The sequence below is a fragment of the Rhamphochromis sp. 'chilingali' genome (genome assembly GCF_963969265.1).
Source record: "Rhamphochromis sp. 'chilingali' genome assembly, chromosome: 10".
In the NCBI taxonomy this organism is placed as follows: Eukaryota; Metazoa; Chordata; class Actinopteri; order Cichliformes; family Cichlidae; genus Rhamphochromis; species Rhamphochromis sp. 'chilingali'.
In genome coordinates, this window is record NC_137937.1 from 3958905 (window position 1) to 3982796 (window position 23892).

The following is a 23892-nucleotide window of genomic DNA, read 5'->3' on the forward strand; positions in this document are numbered from 1 at the left end:
AAAACACTGAAAAAAGCCCAACAATAACATTTTTAGGTTGTCTAAGTGACTTATATATTACGTTTAACCCGAGCAGCGAAACTCCGCGGTGATCTGAAAATGATGTGCCGGGAGTTGTGCCGTTCTCGGCCGCATCAGTAACCCTCGAGCTCCCGGCTAGCTGTCGAGCTGGTGGGTAGCAGACGCCTCTGAAAACGTCGAAGCACTTTTGCAAATATGGGATATCTTGATAAACCGAGCAGATATTTGATGTTTACACAACTACTTTCTCGCCTGAAAATATGTTAAAAGTTTATTTTGTGACCCAGAAAGATTAGTATGAGTAATTTTAAAACTTAGTAGCGGCCGCCATTGCTGGAAACTGGAGTTTGGCTGGGCCGCGCTATGAATTCTGGGATATGGTAGTAATTTGGACAGCCTTCGGTGCGTCGCTGTGACGTAATCGGTCTACAAATGCGGCCTCAGGAGGATGCAGCCCATGAATTTGGACATGTCCAGAGTATAATCGCAGCCTTTGCGGTTAGAAAATTGCACTTGATCATGTCGCGATATTATCGCAAATGCGATATATCGTTCAGCCCTACTTCTGCTTATCTGGTTCAAGGTTGGAGCCGTCCCAGCTGTTATGGGGCTAGAGGCGGGCAAAACCTGGACAGGTGGCCAGTCTAACACAGAGAAACACACAACCATTCACACTCACATTCAACCTAACTGCATCGCTCTGGACTGTGGGAAGAAGCTGGAGTACCTGAAGGGATCCACAAAGGCATGAGGACTCTCTTGCTCTCAGGTCACTGCCGTTCACGCTGCTCTGAACACTCTCAGTTGTCTTTGGAACAAATAACACCAAATGAGAGTGAATCACTTCAGAACAACAGGAACACTCCTGGTTATTGTGAGCAAACGTCATAACAAGATGAATATATTTACCATTTTAATGAGGGAGAATCTTCTGTGTGGAGTTTCTTCTCAGCGTGACTCTTTTTCCCGACTTTTAGAAACAAGAGGCAGAAAAGAAAGAATAAAAGTTAAAACCTCGACAATTTTCTATATATTAGGACAGAATTTTAGAAACAACCTTAAACACTATTTACTACTTACCACTTTGTTCAGGCTTGCTGGTGTTCGACATGCTTCACTTTATATTAAATCCTGAAGCGCTTCCTCAGTGGAGTCGGGCTCTGGATGCTGTTGTCTTCCTCTTAGCACCCTTTGCTGACGTCTTCAGAAAACGGCAGAGAACCGACATGAGAACTCTGCCGTCTGCGCTGTAGTCTGTTACTCTCCAGCGGTTCGTCATCTCCGTGTCCTCTGTTCGGTAAACGGTGGAGATGACTCTGGTGACGGGGAGGCCGTCGACAGTCAGGGTGCGGACGCAGTTCCTCCGGTCTGCCTTCAGCACAGCGAGATATGCTTTCTCGGGAAGAACTGGAGTCAGGAAGCGTGGATGAGAGCTGGAGCCCGCAGGCGGCAGCATCATCCCAGCTGGTGAGTCCGTAGGAGGAGAAGGAGCGGTGTTCTCTCTCTGGCTCAGCCTCACATGGACAAATGGTGTCGTCACCTGGTCCCGGTGGAGCAATCCTTTAAACAGTATGTGAGGAAAGTCCTTGGACCCCGTCACCAGGTTATGGTATAGAGTGAGGACCAGGTGGGACATGGAGTCCAGATTGCTGTTGGTCAGTTGACGGTTCCTCAAGTTAATGACGACCATCTGACGTGAAATGGTTGGACTCACCAGCTCAGCTACGAGGAAACAAAGCGTGCGTCTACATTAATCATGTGATCGCACAAATTAAAGCCTGAATTTAAATTGTCAAGACATGGCTTCACATCATCATATGTTATTCCACACACAGTAAGAAGCTCCCAGCAGAACTCATTGTTTATGAAAGCCTTCACATTTTCATGTGGTGTAAAGCTGCATGGACTCTCATTGAGGTTTTAATACGCATTCACATTAAGGACTAACGTTTTCATATTAGTTGAGCAACAATCTGCTGAGAATAAAGCAGCTGCATTTAGGTGAGAAACCTCACACCTCTATATTGGAGGCGCACAGCAGTCTGACATATTATATTATACCTTTTAGCCTGCTGTACTTACCATAGCATTGATCTTTCTCACGCTCAATCAAAAGGGATAGCAGGTGCATCTAACGATCTAAGTCGGCAGAAATCATTTTGCAATTCCTTCGTTTCTTGAAAAGTTCGGAAAATCCGAGTTTTCACAGCACTAGTAGGAAAAAGCTGCTGTTTGCACTGAAATGTGAAACCGAATTCCAATTTTTCCTTCTGTTTTTATATCCATAGCTCAAACACGCCATCCTCATCACCATGACTCCCAGTGTCACCTAAAACCAATTTCATTTATTCAAAAGAAAAAATTATTTTTCTCATTTAATTTTACTATTGCATGTTCTTTTTTTTGCCAATCTTTGTGGTTTTCTATGCTGTTAAAAAAAAAAAAAAAAAAAAATCACCACTTTATAAAAAAAATTACTGAAATTCGTAACGACTATTCAGACTTGATGCAGCCTCAATCATCCAGGAAAGTAAATCTCCAAAAGTTGATTCTGTTCATCTGGACGTAGTGAGTGGGAGAAACGTTTCGTCACTCATCCAAGTGACTTCTTTGCCAATGTTGTGATGTTGTGCCAAAAAGTAATCTGTGTCCAAGAAGTAATTAACAGTATTTAAAGCTATCAAGTATTTGTCTTTCAGCTTGCTCTGAAGAACACAGGTCTTTACCATTAGGCTCCCTACTGTTGTGTAAGCAAAAATGCTGAGTGTAACTCAGGTTTTCCGAAGATTGAGATTTCTGATCATTTGGCAGTCATTGAATGCATCACAGCACGTCATTAGCCATTTCCAGGCATCCATGAAAACAGAATTTATTAAATTTAAGTTAGCAGGGAATTTGCTCGCTAGTTTTCACCCAGGCATAATATAGCATGTTCTGACTGAGAGATATCTGAAAAAATTAAAAAATAAAAGTTGAAGCGAGGGTTCCCGATGGTTAGGGACAAATGCAGTTGCTTGGCAGGATCCTGCAAAGAACCAAACTTCAGTCAGAACAACTGAGATAATCCATCCACAATACGAGGTTAGTCATTATTTACTGCTGCATGAGCTAGGTTGTAGTTAAATCATAAGGTTTTAAAACCCGAGAGATTTCCACAGTGATCACTGACTTTTTTTTCTTTTCTTTTTTTTGGGCCTTGTTAAGATGGAACAAAATACAAAGCATTACAACATGTTAAAAACACAACAGCTTTAATAAACAGAGTAGTCTGAACCCAGGAGCAGGATTCATCACGTCATTTAAAGACCGGATAGGCCTAGTCCAGGTCCAGGCCTTGATGTTTTCATGCCTAAAAAAGTTGAACAGTGTTTGTTTTCGGTTTTTTGTTTTTTGTTTGTTTTGTTTTTTTACATGAACAAGCCTGTATTTTTTTTGATGTTGAGACTGCTAGATGAGCCGTTAGTGATACTGGAAGTCATGAATATGCTTTGGTTAATTCTCCAGCATCCGGGTGTGTGTAGGCTGGTTTTTCCTTTGGTATCCTGTTCCTACTGGATGATGTTCCTCATCTGATGACTCCACTGAAACATCCTACCTGGTAGATGGTCGTTGCTACAAGTGGATGCTTCTGCTTTCTGGATGCTGTTACTGGATACTACACTGTTCCAACAGGGTGGTAGGAACAAATTGGAGGGCCCCAACGTTGCACTTTACCTTTCCCTGAGCTCAGGTGTTTGTTTGTTTTTTGGCCAAAGGACCTTGATAAATTTTTTTTTTTTTTTTTTTTTTTTTTTTTGGGAACACTGAGTGGAAAGACAGTAAAAGAAAAGGGTTATTGTTTAAAATTGTGTTTTAATAAATGTGTCTATGTTAAGTGAGTGTGGTGTTCGTTGTGTGCTGGAGGTCTTACTGTTCCTATGGTGGAGCAGCTACTACCAAACTCCTTTACAAAACTAGCCTCTGATGGGTTACAGAGTTTTGGGACACATTTCAATTTTTGTAACCTCTTTCTATAGAAACAGATTTTTTGGGGCCTAAAACATTGTGTTGTGGTGAAATTGATGATACAGACACTTAGTGAATTGCTCAAGGTCAATAGTCCTGATTTCCAAGCATTAAAGCTTTGGTGTAAGTACAGATTGCGTTACACAAGGATTCTTTAGCCATAAATGACTCATAACAAAAGTCAAAACCACACAAAGTGCATGCTGCAATGACCTCAATGGGCAGTAACACTGCATATTAATTTGGGTCTTAGCTGCTGTTCTTGAATTTACTTTAAGAATTTATTTTTAACAATTATTTTCATTCACTTTAAAACTTCAACTAAAAGTTTGTTGGAGCATCATCTGTTTTCATAAACTGAAAACAGTAATGTTTAAAGCGTTCATCAATGGCTACGAATGATGTGGTTTCCTGGAAGGGGATGAGCTTCTTATCCATCACAAGGTAGTATATGTTAATGGCCTCCCTGCTGGTTCCAGATACAAGGAGGTACAGCTTGCAATGTCTTTCCTGGTGCTCCAGGTGTTCATCTAAGATGATCTGTGACTAAAGTGAGAAACAAAAATAAAGCAATTGGAAACTCTTTTCTCTTCACTACATTCCCCACCAGAGTCATCTCCACCGTTTACCAAACAGAGGACACTGATGACGAACCGCTGGAGAGTAACAGACTACAGCGCAGACGGCAGAGTTCTCATGTCGGTTCTCTGCCGTTTTCTGAAGACGTCGGCAAAGGGTGCTAAGAGGAAGACAACAGCATCCAGAGCCCGACTCCACTGAGGAAGCGCTTCAGGATTTAATATAAAGTGAAGCATGTCGAACACCAGCAAGCCTGAACAAAGTGGTAAGTAGTAAATAGTGTTTAAGGTTGTTTCTAAAATTCTGTCCTAAAATATAGAAAATTGTCGAGGTTTTAACTTTTATTCTTTCTTTTCTGCCTCTTGTTTCTAAAAGTCAGGAAAAAGAGTCACGCTGAGAAGAAACTCCACACAGAAGATTCTCCCTCATTAAAATGGTAAATATATTCATCTTGTTATGACGTTTGCTCACAATAACCAGGAGTGTTCCTGTTGTTCTGAAGTGATTCACTCTCATTTGGTGTTATTTGTTCCAAAGACAACTGAGAGTGTTCAGAGCAGCGTGAACGGCAGTGACCTGAGAGCAAGAGAGTCCTCATGCCTTTGTGGATCCCTCCAGGTACTCCGGCTTCTTCCCACAGTCCAGAGCGATGCAGTTAGGTTGAATGTGAGTGTGAATGGTTGTGTGTTTCTCTGTGTTAGACTGACCACCTGTCCAGGTTTTGCCCCTGCCTCTGACCCCATAACAGCTGGGATGGCTCCAACCTTGAACCAGATAAGCAGAAGAGATGGATGGATGGATGCACTGAAGGCCCTCTCACCAGCTTTCATTTATTAAATTTGTCTTTACTAAACAATTTCTGGTGTGTATTTGCATTGTTACTCAGACAGCAGCTCACATGTCCTCTTTCTGTTTGTGGTGGAAGATTCAGGCAAAAACATATTACATATATAGATTATGATATGACTCAGTTTCACATTAATTGCTATATGATAGTAATGAGGTCCAATTTAATAGTATTGCTAGTATCTAATGTAATGAATTGAACACATGTGATTTTGGGGTCCAGCAAAGTGAATAGTTTTCACTGTGGATAAAATACATGGAAAGGTTTAATGAGTCATATTTCACTACAAAGATGACGAGATTAAAGGTTCTCATAGATGTCGGTCAGAAGTTTTGCTCCATGCTGGATGTTAAATGTTGATCAATGTTTACACATATCTGCACATTTCTAACAGTTCATTTCACAGGTCATCAGTCTCCTGACTGCATATGCAGAGTTTTGTCATCATCATGAATTCTTGCTTTAGTTCCATTCAGTCACTCAACATCAGGTGTCTGCTTGTCCTGAGCTGTGAGAACTACAGTGAGTTCCTTTTCTTCTTTAGCTTAGTATTAATAAACCAGCTCGTAGCTGGGCACCTGCATCCCTGTCTATGGGACAGATCATTTCTGACCAATTGCATAACTGCCTGGTTTTACACAAAGAAATCACTTGTTGTCAGGAGTGATGAAAGTGTTGAAGCACTCAGTGTCACAGGAGACGTCATTCATGATGAGAACTGTGGATGACAAATCACATGATTGGATCCTAGTTCAAAGTACGCTTTCTTGAGTCCTACATGAACATAAGGTACAATTAAAATTAAAAAATTGGTTGAAATGAGTTTGGAAAATAATTGAGATTTTAAGTTGGAAAATATCTTTACTTCCTTTAGCGTGCAGTTAGCAAAGGTGAAACTTTTCCACACGGGGATGGAGATTTTTTTTAAAGTTTGAAATAACTGGGATGCTGGCTGTCGTTTAATTTGTTTATTAAAAAAGTCAAGAATATTTTAGTGTTTAACGGTGAAAATAATGGACTGTTATTCATGTGTTTGGAAAGGAGAAATGGAAAGACTGAAAGTGGGGCCTGGTGTTGACTTACACTTATTCAAAGTGATGAAGTACCAACAGACACTAAACGTTACAGGCTGAAACACATCAACTGCTTTATTATTTCTAGTTTTAAATAAAGTGTAAGAGCAGTGTGCAACAACAAAGTGCCATAAAAATAGAAATAAAATTAAAATCCCTTCAATTAAACAGTCCCTAGTTAATGTTTTAAGTTCTAACTACTAAATATAATAAAAAATATATCAGAGAAATACTTCAGTATTGTAAATTCATAGACGTAGGTGAAACAAGGGAACAAGATGTATAAATTTGTTCTGAAAACTATGTAAACATGTCTAAACACTTTGGTAAAAATAAGAAGAACTACATTTGAAAATGAATGATTGGAATCCAGACTTTTGACTTTTTTGGTTTTCCTCAACACTCTTAGCATTTTTGTTTTCAAGCTTTTCTAGAAGGAAAATCATTACATCACTGCAAGAAATCTGATGGCCAACTTTATTGTTAATACTAATTACTGCCAGTCCGCTCAGTCTTTCTTGTGCCGTGGAAGGTCTGTGGTAGTTTTTCTTATTGATCTTTTTTTGGAAAAGCTCAAAGTGCAGTGCACCTGTGTTGACCGGGACCTCCGGGTCAACATAGATGAACCAAAGATCAAAAAACAAACATCAAGAACAAAAGCTGCCATATCTGATGTCATATTATACTTAAACATTATGAAAACCCTTCAGTTTTTTTGCGGTTTATTGTACGGAAAAGAAGTCTGCCAGTGGAACAATTGAGAATTACTTGAGATTTTTTTTTAATTATCTCTGCCGCCCCAGGCATAAGCCCCCCAAAGCAATTAATTCTTTTTTTTAAAGTTCGTTTATTATTTTTTATTATTAATTGTTTATTGCACTGTGAAATATAAAATATATATTTCACATAAAAAAAACTATTTAAAAAAATTCTCCCCCCAAATCTCACAAACCTATTTTCAGTCTTTTAGTACGTTCTTTTAAATTAAATAATCAATTTTAAATAAGGCAATAAAGCAATGTAATACCTAAAGACGATATTTTTTAATGTGTTTTGCAATGCATTATAGTAAGTTTAAGTCGGAGAGGGGGAGGGGGTCCACTGCCAGGCTCCACTAAGAAAACAGCTGACAGGAAACACGACCACTTTCACCGGAAAGAAGGAGGAACTGCTTTTATTATCGCCTGAGAGCTGCTGTAATGGCGGTGTCTCGACGTTCATCGCAGCAGCAACAACAGCAAAATACTTTACAGTCTCCGCCGAGAAACGGCTCTCTTTCTGGCGCTCCTCCGGGCTCTCCGCCGATGGCTTTGCTGACCTCGGCCGTCGGACCTTCGGAGAATGAGAGGGAGTGCAGCGGAGGGATTGAAATGGCTTTGGCCTCCCCAGACCTACCAGCCCCGGCCTTAGCGAGCAGTGCGAGCTCCACCACGACAACCTCTGGCGGAGGTAGCAGCAGCGTTTCGAGCCCTGGCTCTGGAGCTGCCAGTCCCACCGACGGCAGCAGCGGCATCGGTGGGGCGTTCAGGGAGTTGTTCGAGGCCTGTCGTAATGGAGACGTATCCAGAGTAAAGAGACTTGTGGATTCGGTGAATGTAAACGCGAAGGACATGGCTGGTCGAAAATCAACCCCCCTTCATTTCGCTGCGGGTAACGAGCTAATGAAGTAGCAACAGCATCTTGTTATTAGCTAACATACTGCGGGCGGCTAGCTAGATAATGTGTTTTGCTTGACTTGTTTAGTGCTAGCGCTAACATTTTATTTACATTTATCTTTCTTATATATTCCTTAAAATGTAACTATAATTTTAAGCTGTCGTTTTATAACTGTTTTATAAGCTGTGCCGCTAATAACATTTAGCTAGGAAACGCAAACCGTCGTATCTTTTAGTTAGGATAACCGTACGTTAGCATGAACTGCAACAAAAACTAACAGTATGCTACTACGTGTATGTTGTTTGCTAAGTTCCCAAGCCCTAAATTAAATACAACACCTCTGCAATTATTATAGGTAAGAAGTTTGTGTATCTATACGGATGCTTAATCGTATAAAGAGTATTTATATTTTAATATAGTTATAAAGTGTTGTTTTTGTTGGGATATTTCCTGTGAATGGCTAAAAGCTATTAATGTTAGCAGGATACTTATGCAAAACGCTTAATGTAATATAGATGGAAAAACTCAACGCACGTGCTTCTTTCAGGCTTTGGTAGAAAAGATGTTGTGGAGCACCTTCTGCAGACTGGGGCCAATGTTCACGCTAGGGATGATGGAGGTCTCATCCCCCTGCATAATGCCTGCTCTTTTGGACACGCAGAAGTCGTCAGCCTCCTCTTGTGTCAAGGCGCAGATCCAAATGCCAGAGACAACTGGAACTACACTCCGTTACATGAGGCTGCCATCAAGGGAAAGATAGATGTGTGCATTGGTAAGGATGCTAGCCGTTTATATCTACGGTTAGGCAAATATGGAATTGTGTATGTGTGGGAGTGAAAAACTTAATAAATGTGTGTGAGACAGGAAAAACAGCCAGAGCAGGCTGAAAACATTACTTACACTGGGGTGACACACAAACAAATGCCTTAGTGTTTTTTTTTTCCCCTATCAAATTTCTATAGCCTATATAACCTTTTTATTTGTTAATTTACATAAACATTTGCCTATGCAGGGATGGCTGCCATGTAGAAGTACATCTTGTGGACTCATTTCAAGAGTAAAGAAACAGTTTGAACTAGGGCGATATGGCCAAAAATATTTATCACGATATATATTTGAAAATTTGCGATAACGATATAACTGACGATATAATTGATGCGAGACAAAATACAACTCCACAACATTACTAGCGCAAAAAGACAACCTTCCATTTATTTTCACTTAAACAAGAAGCTGGTTTTTATGTACATTAAAGCTTTATAAAAATGTAACAGTGCAAATGCAAATTCCTTGCTGAAAGTTTAACCAAAAGGCATTTCCAGTAGAAATGGGCTGACATATCCTGAGCATAACCATGTATAATATCCACTGAAGTTAAAAAGAGGTGCTTTGCAACATTAAACTGCAGTGTGCAGTACGTATTTTTCGGACCATAAGGTGCATGGGATTATAAGGCACATTAAGCGAAACAAAGCAGTCAGATAAATCAAACTTTATTAAACTCATTCTTGCTTCCTCCACTTCTGTACCATTGATTTATTAATGTTGAATTCTCTGGCAGCTGCTCTATTCCCATGTTGCAGTATATTAATGACTAACCTCGTATTGTGGATGGATTATCTCAGTTGTTCTCCTGACTGAAGTTTGGTCCGTTTACAGCATCCTGCCATGCGATTGCATTTGTCTCCAACTATCAGGAACCTTAACGTTAACCTTTATAAGTGTAAAAGTGTTAGTGTTCGTCCTCCAGCTTCACTGTTTATGCTAACATAGCTGTGTCGCTAGCGATCACGTAGCACATCATTATATACCAGCTAGCCCAACTTCAGTAACCCTACAAACGTCACTGCTGTTTAGTTTCCGGTCTTCATTTATGTTGGAAGTGATAGCAGAGCTGTACGTTTGAATTTTTCAGAAATCTCTCAGTCAGAACATGCAATATCATGCTTAGGCAACTAGCGAGCTAACTTCCGCTAGCTTCCTGCTAACTTCTAACTCCGTTAAATGTAATAAATTTTGTTTTCATGGATGCCTGGAAGTTAGACTTCATAGTTACACCTGGTAAAGCAGCAATGCTGATCGTTTTATTAAAGATGAAAGAATTTAGACAGTTTTTAACTCTAAGTGATGCTGCAGTGTTCTTTGACCTGAAGCATACGGAGTTTAGGACCCAGATTACTCCCAGATTTAAGCATCTTAGTCCGACAATAACGACGGCCGCTTGCATGTTCTGCAAAAAAGGTGCTTTGTCATGTATCTGACGGACAAACACCAAACCAGTTCCACATCACTGAAGTTGCACCATTTTTACAAACCAATTCTGGTTCATCTGTTTCGCTCAACAATCGGCCATGTGCGTATGAAAACAAGGGCACTGCGCATGCGCGTTTTACTCATATTCTATCGCGATATTTCATTTTCCTATCGTTGCCTAACATTATACTGGTATTACCGTGAACGGTATAATATGGCCCAGCCCTAGTTTGAACTGGCATTATGAGCCATCCTAAGCCTCAGTCTTTGACTCATACGGATTATTTGTATAAATAAAATGTGCCTGTGTGGAAATAACTGAGGTTCTACTTGATAAATCAGCCGGGTTCATTCTCAGCACTTAACTTGCCAAACAAACAGAGACTGTAATTGCCCATGGAAAGTTATATCCACTGCAAACATTTATGTGAAGTGTTTTGCATGCCAGGCTCTAATCTAAGCGCTCATTTTCATCCAGATGAATACAAGACTGATGTCATTCTAGTTCTTTGAGTGTATGTGCAAACGTCTGATGAGCTGGAGCATTCATTGTGCGAGGTGGCGTTCTCCCCTGGGGCTCTTTAAAATATAGAGGTGGTGCCAGCTTGAACACTGTTTTCAACTTTGTGTCTTTTATTATTATCTATGCTGTTTAACCAGCCTTCCTCTTTATTAATATGCACAGCATTCTGAGTAACACAAAAAAGGAACGTTAAAATGCAAGTTTTTGTTTATTTCATCTTATCTTTTGCAGTGTTACTGCAACACGGAGCTGATCCTAACATCCGCAACACCGATGGCAAGTCTGCTCTGGATCTGGCTGACCCTTCAGCTAAGGCGGTTCTCACTGGTCAGTCTCGGTTAATGTGCCAAACAAACATAAGCAATAAATGCTATGTAAAGTTAAGTCACATGCCAATATTTATGTATAAGTGTTTCACACGTTTCTCTAATCTGAGAGTTTTTCTTGTTCCAGGTGAATACAAGAAGGATGAACTTTTGGAAGCAGCAAGGTGAGTGTGTCAATAGTTGATGACATGAAGTTCTTGGGTAAACTGCAGTTATAGAAACGATGCTGGTGTGTCCTGTGATTCTGTAAGCACATTTAAGAGTTAAAACATATGAAGGAGGAGAAAAATTATTGCATGTGATATCCTTTTAATCTGACTTTAATTGACCTCGTCTTAGTTGCTAGTTTCCATCAATTTATTTTGATTTAACAACATCTGAGTCTTTTCAACCATCTAATTACAGGAGTGGAAATGAAGAAAAACTGATGGCACTGCTGACTCCATTAAATGTCAACTGTCACGCCAGCGATGGTCGCAAGGTAAATGAGCCACAAGTAGCACATTACACCAAATACATACATACACGTTTACTAGTGTGTTTCCAAAACTTCAGATTTTGAGGGGGAAAATGCACGTTGTGTTTTTTTTGTTCGTTTGTTTTTTAATTCAGTCAGCATGTGTTTAAAGGAGTCTGAATTAGTTTGAATGGTGTTTCTATAGAGGATTTATGTTGGGGCCATCTTAATTTGAAAATACCTGTTTTAGACATTTCTTATTCTCTAATCATGCATGCGTGACTCTCATGAGACCATCCACAATCCATTTGCTGCTGTGAAATCATCCTCATTTTAACAGCATCAGTTTTCTTCAACTTGGCTTTTAATTGTCCAGCCTTTTTCAAGGAAACCACTAAAAGCACTATTTCAACCCAGTTTATCAGGCTAGTTGATTCTGTATACATTCTCTTGAAGCTAAAGTAGACATAAATTTACACGAAAAACCCCCAAAACTATATTTTTCCAGCATGTTTGGTCAGTTGTGAAATCTATTTTCTGTGGAAGCACATCTGGTCAGATCAAAGAACTAGGCTTAATGTATTCTGCACAGTTTATTTCTGTGTCATTTTCAGTTCTTAGTCTTTGTTAGTGGGACGTGATTACACTGTAAGCAGTGTTTAGATCACCATGCAGGTTTCCTCCTGTTAATTTTGTTTGTTTTGTTTTTTGTCTTCCTCTTTGTGGTTGAGGGAACTACATGTGTAATGGTACAAACACAGCTGGCACTCCTCTTTTAGACTTTACACACTGTTTATCATGGCTGATTTAGGTGAGGGATCTTGTTTCCATTGCATCCCTATGAACAGGAGCATTTACTCCTACTGTTTGTGTGTGTGTGTTTCTTTTTTCTTTTCTTTGGGAGGGGGGGTGGGGTTGGTCCCTCATGCATTATTTTCAAATTATTGAATGATTAGCTTTCTTATCCTGAATAAATGTGTTTATTTCTCTAACCAGCTTAAAACAAAACATAACTACTACCTTCATTATTCCATGAAAACTCATTGTTGCTAACAGTTTTTCAGCACATGTCATTCACTTCTAACCGTATTTTTTTCCATCAGAAATTAAAGTGTTACCTCTTTGCAGTAGAATTGATGTTTGCATGATCTAGGTCTGTAAGCCACTTTGGAGATGTGGTCTGGAATTTAAGCAGACCTAAGAAGAGGAGGAGCAGTCTCCACTGCATCCTCCAGCTACTTACCCTCTCTGGCCCCGTGTCACATTTAATCTCACACCGTCTTTGACGGATCAAACAGTGGTTATTGTCTTACTGCGCTTTATGTTTCACTGACTTTAAGGGAGAGAGAGAAATTGCTGTGAAAAGACACTGTCATTTTGTAATTTTTGTTTCATTTTGTTTTCCGTGTGACTCTGGCAACATTTGTCGATCAGTCAACATCACAAAAAATGCTGGTAAGTTGACCTTGATAACGGCCACTTAATTGATGCACTGTTGTGATCTTTTTTGTTTGTTTTTGTTTTTATTCTTTTATTTTTAATCCATCGTTTTTATTTGACCAATAAGCTGGCTGTCACTTGTTAATTGCACATCATGGACCTGGGTGTACGGGTCACTCATTTATCCTACCCTGATGCTCCTCTGTTGTGTGTGCGTGAATGTGAGTGAGCGACTGAACTGGGTTGGTGTCATGGTGACGACTCATCTTTTTGGATTTGGAGAGGAGCACAAAATGCCCACTGCCTGCCTACTTCAGCGTCTGTCCTCTCTCCTCTGCACACTCACCCACACTTCTCCAGCTTTCGATCACTTGCACATAAATCAGTGTCTGATTTATCTTTTCATTAATTTTGTTTTTGATGATGGTGATAATTCATGCATGCCTGAAGGCCTGCCCCTCTGCACTTTGTTTGTCAATCGAATCTTGAATTTGTGTCATTGTAACTTGTGTATACTTCACATGTCCTTGTTGGATTAGTTGGTATGCAGTAATGAATGGTCTAAACTTAACCTGCCATTCTAGTGCTATGCTCTTCCCTCCATGTTGATTGCTTCTAAATTGCCTGTGTCATCCCAAACTGAATGAAGCCTCCATGATTCAACTCTCATTATTCAGAGCTGTTTTTTGTTTTTTTTCACTGTCACTTAATAGTCTTACATTTCTGCATTTTTATATTAACATCACTGCATGGATTGAAATGAAACAATGTCCCTTCTTTTCATTGTGAGCTTGACCTGAGCCAGATTTTTGAACAGTGAACAAATGCAATTGAAATGGGATTTGCAGCTTTGCTTATACTAATTCTCATTTTTCTTGGCTGAAATTAGGCTATTTGATTTTTTGTTTTTTCTCAGCCTGCTTATTGTAGCTTCACTGCATCCTATTATGGTTGGGATTCAATATAATTTTATTTACTCAATAGCTAGTATTGAATGATTGTTTTTATACACAGGTAATTGAAAAATTAATAGAAATTAAAATTGGAAGCATTTTTGTATGTCTCTATTGTTTTTTTCTTTTTATTTATTTGTTAATTATTTTATAACTGGAATTGGAAAGTAAGTCAGATATTGTATCCTAACCATAATTCACAAGCAGCCTTTTGGACTTTACTACTCCTCAGCTTACTGCATCAAACCTATTTTCGAAGTACTAAGACCTAAAAGATTTATTTTTTTGTGATCTTATCAATTGGAAATCGAGTTAGATGACTAGTGAGGTTAAAGTTGCTCGTCGTCGCTCAGGTCAGACATAGTAACAACAGCAACTGAATTTTGTTGTTGAATTTTCCCCACAAACTCATTGACTCTGCATCACGATGTCCGCCATTCATCTGCAACTCACCGAGCATAGCCTGCTCTAGCACAATTGCTTTTGGCCTTAATCAGCCGCTCGCTCATGTGGCCATCAAAGGCAGTATGCACCGACCCGGCCCACGAACGATGTTAACAGGCTTTCTTTCTCTTGCAGTCTACACCGCTGCACCTGGCTGCTGGGTACAACCGGGTCCGCATCGTTCAGCTCCTCCTTCAGCATGGGGCTGATGTTCACGCCAAGGACAAAGGGTGAGGCTTTTTTTTCTCTTCTCTCTTTTGTCCTTTTAAGTATAAGTCACGACACTAACCAGAGTGTGTTGTCCGGCAGTGGTCTGGTTCCTCTTCACAACGCCTGCTCCTACGGTCACTACGAGGTCACCGAGCTTCTGCTTAAAGTAAGACACGATTTCTTATTTGATGAGCTTGTGCTTTTAGGACTCTGGGTTGGTTGAAATGTTATTGAGCAATGAATAAGTGTAACTCGTTTCGCTTTGTAAAATCATGTCATGAGTTATAACTAGGAAATAACGTAGTGCTAGGAATTGTAATCAGACACTAATTACATTTTGTTATGTCAGATACTGATGTGATGAAACAAATGTTTCTTCCTTCTCCTGTACACGTTTTGTGCTGTTTCTCTCTGCAGCATGGAGCCTGTGTGAATGCCATGGACCTGTGGCAGTTCACTCCCCTCCACGAGGCAGCATCCAAGAACCGAGTGGAGGTTTGTTCCTTGCTGCTAAGCCACGGGGCTGACCCCACCCTCCTAAACTGCCACAGCAAGAGTGCTGTGGACATGGCTCCGACTCCAGAGCTGAAAGAAAGGCTTACCTGTGAGTTCTCGCTAAGCCACCTAAAAGGCTTCATCAGCAGGCATTTTTTTCCACAAAGATTAGCTTTCATGTACTTAGAAACCCAAATCATTAGACCATACCTAATTTGTCATTTCCACATCTCTTTTTAGATGAGTTCAAAGGTCACTCATTGCTGCAGGCAGCCAGGGAGGCGGACGTGGCCAAAGTGAAGAAGACGCTGGCTCTGGAAATTATCAGCTTCAAACATCCTCAGACCAACGAAACAGCTCTGGTCAGAATCAAGTCTATGGAGCTTGCCAGTAGTTTCTCTTAACATGCCTGTCTCTCTCTCTCTCATTGTGCTACCAGCAGTTCTTTGCATAATTCTGCATAATGAAGATGAAGCTCGGCACTAATATAATGTTAATGTGTATTTCAGCACTGTGCTGTGGCTTCACCCCACCCTAAGAGAAAGCAGGTGACCGAGTTGTTGCTGCGTAAAGGTGCCAACATCAATGAGAAGAACAAAGAGTAAGTTAACAACAAAAAGGTTTTAGATTGTATTTTTAAAAGTAAGAAGCAAATAAACTAGGAGTTCATCTTAAAGGTAATGAATGTAGCTGATATAATAATAATAATTATAATAAGCATTTTATTCCAAATTAAGCAACTTAATCTCTGTGGTCTAAGATGTGACAACATAATTGCAAAAAAATGTGTTGCAAGTAAAAACACATTAAAGTGCCGCAAAGACGTGAGACCGTGATGTAAAACATTTTAAAAAAACGAAAAGCTGCTGATTCAGCACTAAAGAGTGATAATGGTGACATGTTCTCATCTGTGACGTCTTTTAGCTTCATGACCCCGTTGCACGTCGCTGCCGAGAGAGCTCACAATGATATCCTTGAGGTGCTGCAGAAACATGGAGCAAAGGTGTGCTTTTGCATTTCCTTTTTGAAAAAATGTGGTCTTTGGGAGAGTTGTTGGTATGAAACTTAGAAACCTCTTTCGTTCTGACTCCAGGTCAATGCTGTGGACACTCTGGGTCAGACAGCTCTTCATAGAGCGGCGCTGGCTGGTCACATCCAGACCTGCAAGCTGCTGCTGAGTTACGGGGCCGACCCCTCCATTGTGTCTCTGCAGGGCTTCACCGCTGCTCAGATGGGCAACGAAGCTGTGCAACAGATCCTCAACGGTGATTACCGCACTTCTAACTTTCAAGAAAATGGAAAAAACACTATTTTTCTTGATCATCACATGGTGTATGTGAGTCCTTCTTTGACAGCTTTTTTTTTTTTTCTTTCTCTTTTCCAGAAAATGTTCCCACACGTAACTCTGACGTGGACTACAGGTTTCTGGAGGCGGCCAAAGCAGGAGATCTGGATACAGTGCAAGTAAGTTCACTGATTCTTCTGCCTGATCATTCATGATGAGTTTCACAGAGACTTATTACTGTGATAAAATCTTTATTGTACACTTGTAAAATTTGTAGCACATCAGTTCCACATGCTCACTAGTAGCAGTGATATAAAATGTAATGTCTTGTAAACTTGGCTAATTAGAAAATGTACGTTTGTCAGCAACTTTGCACCCCCCAGAACGTAAACTGTCGGGACTTGGAGGGGCGCCACTCCACTCCTCTGCACTTTGCGGCCGGTTACAATCGAGTGGCTGTTGTTGAATACCTGCTACACCATGGAGCTGACGTTCACGCCAAAGACAAGGGGTGAGTTCTTAAACTACCATCTTACAGTCTGTTAGTTCACTAAAAATGTCATAAAAGACATCAGAAGTTATCATGTTTAAAGCCTTTTAAGCCGTAATTATCAGTACTTTAAACACATTTTCTTCCCTCTTAAATGTGATCTTTTTTTCTGCCGGTTTTCCTCCTTCAGTGGTCTTGTTCCCCTCCACAATGCGTGCTCCTATGGTCACTATGAAGTGGCCGAGTTGCTGGTCAGACATGGAGCTTCAGTGAACGTGGCCGACCTTTGGAAGTTCACCCCTCTTCACGAGGCTGCGGCCAAAGGAAAATATGAAATCTGCAAACTGCTACTCAAAGTAAGCGCCCACCCTCATGATTCTGACAGGAAAACGAATCACTTTGGCCTGGAAAGTCACTCAGTGTCATGTGCAACAAATATTTTTATAAAATCGATCAACTAAACCTTTCTGTTCAGCATGGAGCCGACCCAAGCAAGAAGAACCGTGATGGCAACATGCCGCTGGACATGGTGAAAGATGGGGACACGGACATCCAGGACCTGCTGAGGGGCGATGCCGCCCTGCTGGATGCTGCCAAGAAGGGCTGCCTGGCCCGGGTCCAGAAGCTCTGCTCCCCGGAGAATATCAACTGCAGAGACACACAGGGGCGCAACTCCACACCGCTTCACCTCGCAGGTACAAGCTCTTCTGATGTGTTTGTATACTTTTGTACTGAGTAAAAATACTAACTCACACACTGTTTGACATAAAAACTTGGAACATAATATGTCCTGTTTTTCTGGCTGTTGGTCTTATGTGTTTTGTATTTACACAGTATTTCCTTTGCATTTTATTCATGTCGAGCTGTAAAAAGAGTGGAGCTCAATGAGACTAATCTCATCTAATTAAATATGCATTAAAAAAGACTTTTCGAAGTGTGTTCATATGAAGGAAGTTGCACTGACTTTTTTTTTTTTTCTCTTCTTCTTCTCTCAGCTGGCTACAACAACCTTGAAGTGGCGGAGTATCTATTAGAACACGGGGCCGACGTCAACGCACAGGACAAAGGAGGCCTTATCCCTCTTCATAATGCTGCCTCTTACGGGGTCAGTCTCAGCTACATAAACAGAAACATTTTTGTGGGTTTTGTAGCTGTAGATACATGAAAAGTGTAAACATTGTAGATGAAAAGATACTTGAGCTGATGACCTTGCCATCAGCTCTTGAAAACTCTGTGTCAGTAACTGTGTTATTTTATTTAACTTGAAGTTCAGGGTTTAACTTGTGATCTGTTCCCTCTCTTCCTCGCAGCATGTGGATATTGCAGCCCTTCTGATCAAATACAACACGTGTGTGAATGCCACAGACAAATGGGCGTTCACACCCCTCCATGAAGCAGCTCAGAAGGGTCGCACACAGCTCTGTGCGTTGCTGCTGGCTCATGGAGCCGACCCCACCATGAAGAACCAGGAGGGGCAGACTGCTCTGGATCTGGCTACGGTAATGGCTCCTGTCTGAAAGAATAACTGTGATACTAAACGCACCATAAAATGAAATTCTGTACTTCAATATGTTTGCTCGTTGAAAGGCTCAGGCTGTTTCCTTTGCTGAATTTTTTTAACTTGTATATTCCTGCAGGCTGATGACATCCGAGCCCTGCTGATGGATGCCATGCCACCGGATGCCCTGCCCAGCTGCTTTAAGCCTCAGGCCACAGTGGTCAGCGCCTCTGTCATCTCCCCTGCCTCCACGCCTTCTTGTCTCTCAGCTGCCAGCAGCATAGACAACCTTGCCGGGCCCCTCACTGAGCTGGCTGCTGCCGCTGCTACAGGGTCCTCCGGGGTGGCAGATGGAGCCACTGGCACTGACCGCAAGGAAGGGGAAAGTAAGTTTGTTGCGGTCCTTATATCAAACACTGCTCAGTTTATAAAATCTTGTTAAGCAGACAAATTGGACATAAAAGAGATTGGGGAGCTTGTGTTACAATTATTTGTTTTATTAAATCTTCTGGGTTTTTTGTTTTGTTGTTTTATTTTTTTTCATAGTGGCAATGCTGGACATGAACATAAGTCAATTCCTGAAGAGTCTGGGCCTGGAGCACCTCAGGGACATCTTTGAGAGAGAGCAGGTCATAATGGCTTTTTCTAGCAAGCACACCTTTTACGCTGGACCTGTAACCCGCTGGTTATACGTTTGACCAAAATTAAATTATTAAAGGTCTCAATTTGTTGTGGGGTTCTTTTTTTCTCAGATCACACTGGATGTGCTGGCTGACATGGGCCATGAGGAGCTGAAGGAGATCGGGATTAATGCATATGGCCACCGACACAAGCTCATCAAGGGAGTTGAGAGGCTGCTGGGTGGCCAACAAGGTGAGGTGTAACCCAGTGGCTTTTGGGGGGATTTTTTTGGTACTACTTTAATAGAGAGTGTGCATCTTTACACTTTGAATCTTGATCACTTCTCAGGTGGCAACCCATACCTGACATTCCACTGTGCCAGCCAGGGAACCATTCTTATAGACCTCGCCCCAGAAGACAAGGAGTACCAGTCAGTGGAGGAGGAGGTGAGCTGAGAAGCTGCATTTACCCAAAAATAGTGTCTCTTTTTTAATGCAGCTGTTCTAAATACCTGGTAAATTATTATGTAGCGATAGCTGGACAGAGTGCCTTATAACAAATCTTGTTGTTCATGTGTGTCACACAGATGCAGAGCACCATCAGAGAGCACAGAGATGGAGGCAATGCTGGTGGTGTCTTCAGCAGATACAACATCATTAAGGTCTGAATGCTGACTCTTTACTTGACTGTTTTGATTATCAGCAAAATACTGACCAAGTGTTGGCTATTTTTTAAAATCTTTATTTAGTATATTTTTGGGGTTACAAACCTCAATATTACAGCAGTTTGGGAGGAGTCATTAGTTTATGGTGTAAAACAAACACAACTCCCTGCATCCTGTTTGAAATGTACCCTACTGTATCACACAGATTCAAAAGGTGGTAAACAAGAAGCTGAGGGAACGTTACACCCACAGGCAGAAGGAGATCGCAGACGAGAACCACAACCATCACAATGAGCGGATGTTGTTTCACGGTAACCACACCCACTGTCACACCATCTATGTGCTCTGTGTGTCTGCAGCAGACATAACAGAAAACCTGACTACTGTGTAACTTCATCCTGCCACAATTTCTTACAGGCTCCCCGTTTATCAATGCCATCATTCACAAAGGCTTTGATGAGCGTCACGCCTACATAGGAGGGATGTTTGGAGCAGGTATCTATTTTGCAGAGAACTCCTCAAAAAGCAATCAATACGTCTACGGCATTGGTGGAGGCACTGGCTGCCCAACACACAAAGACCGATCCTGCTACCTGTGCCACAGGTAACTTTTGGCTGTCACCCATTAAACTGCAGCACAAAGATGTTGTAGCAAAGTTTTGTTCCTGTACTCAGTTCATATGTTGTGACTTCTCAGGCAAATGCTTTTCTGCCGAGTGACTTTGGGGAAGTCGTTCCTACAGTTCAGTGCCATGAAGATGGCTCACGCTCCCCCAGGACATCATTCAGTAATCGGGCGGCCCAGCGTTAACGGCCTAGCTTACGCCGAGTACGTCATCTACAGAGGAGAGCAGGTAATTAAGAACTCGGGCCATAGCGTTAGCAAAAAGCAACACGTGCTGTGTAATATTGGCTGACACCCTGCTTTGTTTTCTTTAGGCCTACCCAGAGTACCTCATCACCTACCAGATCCTTAAGCCTGAGAGCGCAGCGCAGTCTGCAGCAGGAGCCGAGCAGAAGTCGTAGTTACTTCATGTTACACAAACTCACACAAAGACTCGATGCTTGCTTCTTTTTTCCCCCATTTGTATTGCAAATGCCTAAACACCGTTTTTATTTACCAAACACATTTCCAGTTTTCTGTCCAGTAGAGCCCATGGTGACCAGTGCTTCATGAGCAGATATGCTGTAATACTCCTCATGGTGATTTTCTTTTAGTTTTTTTCCTTTTTTCTGTTTTGGACTCGGCTGCATGATTTTACAGAAGCATGTAAAGCCCAATAGCGTGTGTGGGTTAGTTTTTTGTTTTCAATATGTCTCCCCTCCTCACCAGTGAGAAGGATGCCTGTAGAGACTTTGAAGTTTCAGCATTAACAGTTTGCCACTCTGTCGCCTCATACCTTGTGACTGTGGAGAATCAGCAGCAGCCGCCTTCGCCTCACCTCTACTCACACTTGCTGTCGAAACCTGAAACCTGTGGACTACTACAACCCTGTCGTGTTTGGGGTTCAAGACTGTATAGAATGGTCTGTGGTTAACTGTGACTTTAATGCTAACCTATAACACTACCATACATGTAACAGGTTGTCATTGCTATACTGTAATGCTGACGTTTCCAAACTTTGAACCCGAGAACACTACAAAGACTGAACTGCAATGTTTAACGGTGGCTTTATTTAGGGTTGGGCACGATTGGTTGAGAAAGGGCGTCACAGAGTTTGGGACTGTTTGGGATATTACAGTACTGATTTGCTGGTCAGTGCAAGGCATAACTACGCAGCTAAATGTGTTTGTGTTTCCTTACAAGTGGACATCCTACAGCCAGTGAGCTCAAAGCACCCTTTCTGTCGCCATGGTTTTACTCACAGACATCACACCCATATGGATTTGCACTTTTACGTAGAAAACTATTTAAGTTATTTTGAAATTTAACTTGCAAGTTTGCGGAGGAAAAATATTTGTACAGGTTGTGTAAATGTTTGTGTATAACTGTTGCTGTTTAACAATTTTTTTTGAGTTAAACTGTAAATGACATCTGTATTTTTCCTTTAATGCCTTCTGATTCTCCTATACCGTTTTTGTTTTTTGTTTTTTTTTAATAAATGTCCCATTAACAGCTCCTTGTGTTTTGAGCGTCTGATTTATTATCCATTTCTTTTATGATATGTAAAGTCGAAGGTTAGGGATTTAATGTAGCTTGATGCGCAACTATACCAGTATGATTGAAATTGCAGTCAAATAACTGGCATCTAAGATAAGATAAGATTAGATAACCTTTATTAGTCCCACACGTGGGAAATTTGTTTTGTCACAACAGGAAGTGGACAGTGCAAAAGTTATGACGCAAAAATTAGAATACAATAAGAATAAATACAGTACACAGAGAATAGAATAAAATATACTATATACAGTAGAATAAAATAGAATAAAAATATACAATAAGATAAAAATAGAATACGAATGCTATATACAACTGAGTAAAAATACAACGATGCCAGAAAAGATTATTGCACTTAGTGTTATTGCACATGTGTGGATGTGTGTGTTTGTTCAGTTAAAGTCTTTGTTGTGGAGTCTGACAGCAGTGGGGAGGAAAGACCTGCGAAATCTCTCCGTCCCACACCGTGGGTGCCGCAGTCTCCCACTGAAGGAGCTGCTCAGTGCTGTCACAGTCTGCTGCATGGGGTGGGAGACGTTGTCCAACAGGGATGACAGCTTAGCCGCCATTCTCCTGTCACTCACCACCTCCACTGGGTCCAGAGGGCATCCTAGAACAGAGCTGGCCCTTCGGATCACCCTGTTCAGTCTCTTCCTGTCCCCAGCAGAGATGCTGCCGCCCCAGCAGACCACACCATAAAAGATAGCAGAAGCCACCACAGAGTCATAGAAGGTCTTCAGGAGTGGGCCCTCCACCCCAAACGACCTGAGTCTCCGCAGCAGGTACAACCTGCTCTGCCCTTTCCTGTAGAGGGCGTCTGAGTTATGAGTCCAGTCCAGTCTGTTGTTCAGATGAACACCAAGGTACCTGTAGCTGTCCACAGCCTCAATGTCCATACCCTGGATGTTCAGTGGTTGCAGTGGAGAATGCTTGTGCCTGCGGAAGTCTACCACCAGCTCCTTGGTTTTACTGGCGTTGATCTGGAGGTAGTTCAGCTGGCACCAGTCCACAAAGTCTTGAGTCAGTCCTCTGTACTCCTCGTCGTCCCCATCAGTGATGAGGCCGACTATTGCAGAGTCATCAGAGAACTTCTGCAGGAAGCACTGGGTGGAATTGTGGGAGAAGTCTGCAGTGTAGATGGTGAAGAGGAACGGAGCCAGAACCGTTCCCTGTGGGGCCCCCGTACTGCAGACGACCCTGTCCGACACACAGCCCTGAGTCCTCACATACTGTGGTCGGTCGGTGAGGTAGTCCAAAATCCAGGTAGTGAGGTGATGGTCCACTCCAGAGTTCACCAGCTTGTCCTTCAGAACCGAGGGAAGAATGGTGTTGAAGGCACTGGAGAAATCAAAGAACATGATTCTCACAGTGCTTCCAGCGGTCTCCAGGTGAGCGAGGGAACGATGTAGGAGGTGAATGACGGCATCATCCGCTCCAATGCCAGGCTGGTAGGCAAACTGAAGTGGGTCCAGTGATGAGCTTGTTAGGCGCCGAAGCTGAGCCAGGACCAACCGCTCCAGGGTCTTCATCAGGTGGGATGTCAGAGCCACCGGCCTGTAGCTGTTGAGGTCCTTGGGGCGTGAAGTCTTTGGCACTGGTACAACACAGGAGGTTTTCCAGAGCTGTGGGACTCTTCCCAACCTCAGGCTCAGGTTGAAGAGGTGCTCCATCACCCCACACAGTTGGTCCGCGCAGGACCTGACGACCCTCGAGCTGATGCCATCTGGACCCGCTGCCTTCTTGCCATTAATCCTCCTCAGTTCCCTCCTAACCTGGGTGGTTGAGAGAGACAGGCTGGAGCCTTGTGTTGAGTGTGTATTGGATGCTGTTGTTGGGGGTGGGGGGGAGTGAGCAGGGTGAATAGAGGAGGTGTGAAGTGTCTGAGGTGTCAGAG

At 41.8% G+C, this 23892-nt stretch overlaps 1 protein-coding gene across 2 annotated transcripts; it reads left to right on the plus strand.

Moving 5' to 3' along the window:
- The first annotated feature begins 7677 nt into the window (after positions 1 to 7677).
- LOC308404559 (poly [ADP-ribose] polymerase tankyrase-1) lies at positions 7678 to 21935 on the plus strand. Of its 2 annotated transcripts, XM_080894661.1 has the most exons (28): positions 7684 to 8175; positions 8729 to 8953; positions 11189 to 11284; positions 11411 to 11447; positions 11689 to 11764; positions 13175 to 13195; positions 14713 to 14807; positions 14887 to 14953; positions 15205 to 15391; positions 15523 to 15644; positions 15792 to 15883; positions 16207 to 16285; positions 16376 to 16547; positions 16667 to 16746; positions 16933 to 17078; positions 17248 to 17413; positions 17533 to 17752; positions 18053 to 18162; positions 18368 to 18556; positions 18695 to 18941; positions 19102 to 19184; positions 19308 to 19428; positions 19525 to 19622; positions 19763 to 19837; positions 20046 to 20151; positions 20258 to 20444; positions 20538 to 20694; positions 20780 to 21935. In XM_080894661.1, the coding sequence occupies exons 1-28, from the start codon at positions 7725 to 7727 to the stop codon at positions 20864 to 20866; spliced, it is 3792 nt and encodes a 1263-aa protein (XP_080750787.1). In that variant the 5' UTR covers positions 7684 to 7724; the 3' UTR covers positions 20867 to 21935. The 2 variants fall into 2 exon arrangements, with proteins under 2 accessions (XP_080750786.1, XP_080750787.1); XM_080894660.1 differs by lacking the exon at positions 13175 to 13195 and having other exon boundaries at positions 7678 to 8175.
- The last annotated feature ends 1957 nt before the right edge of the window (positions 21936 to 23892 follow it).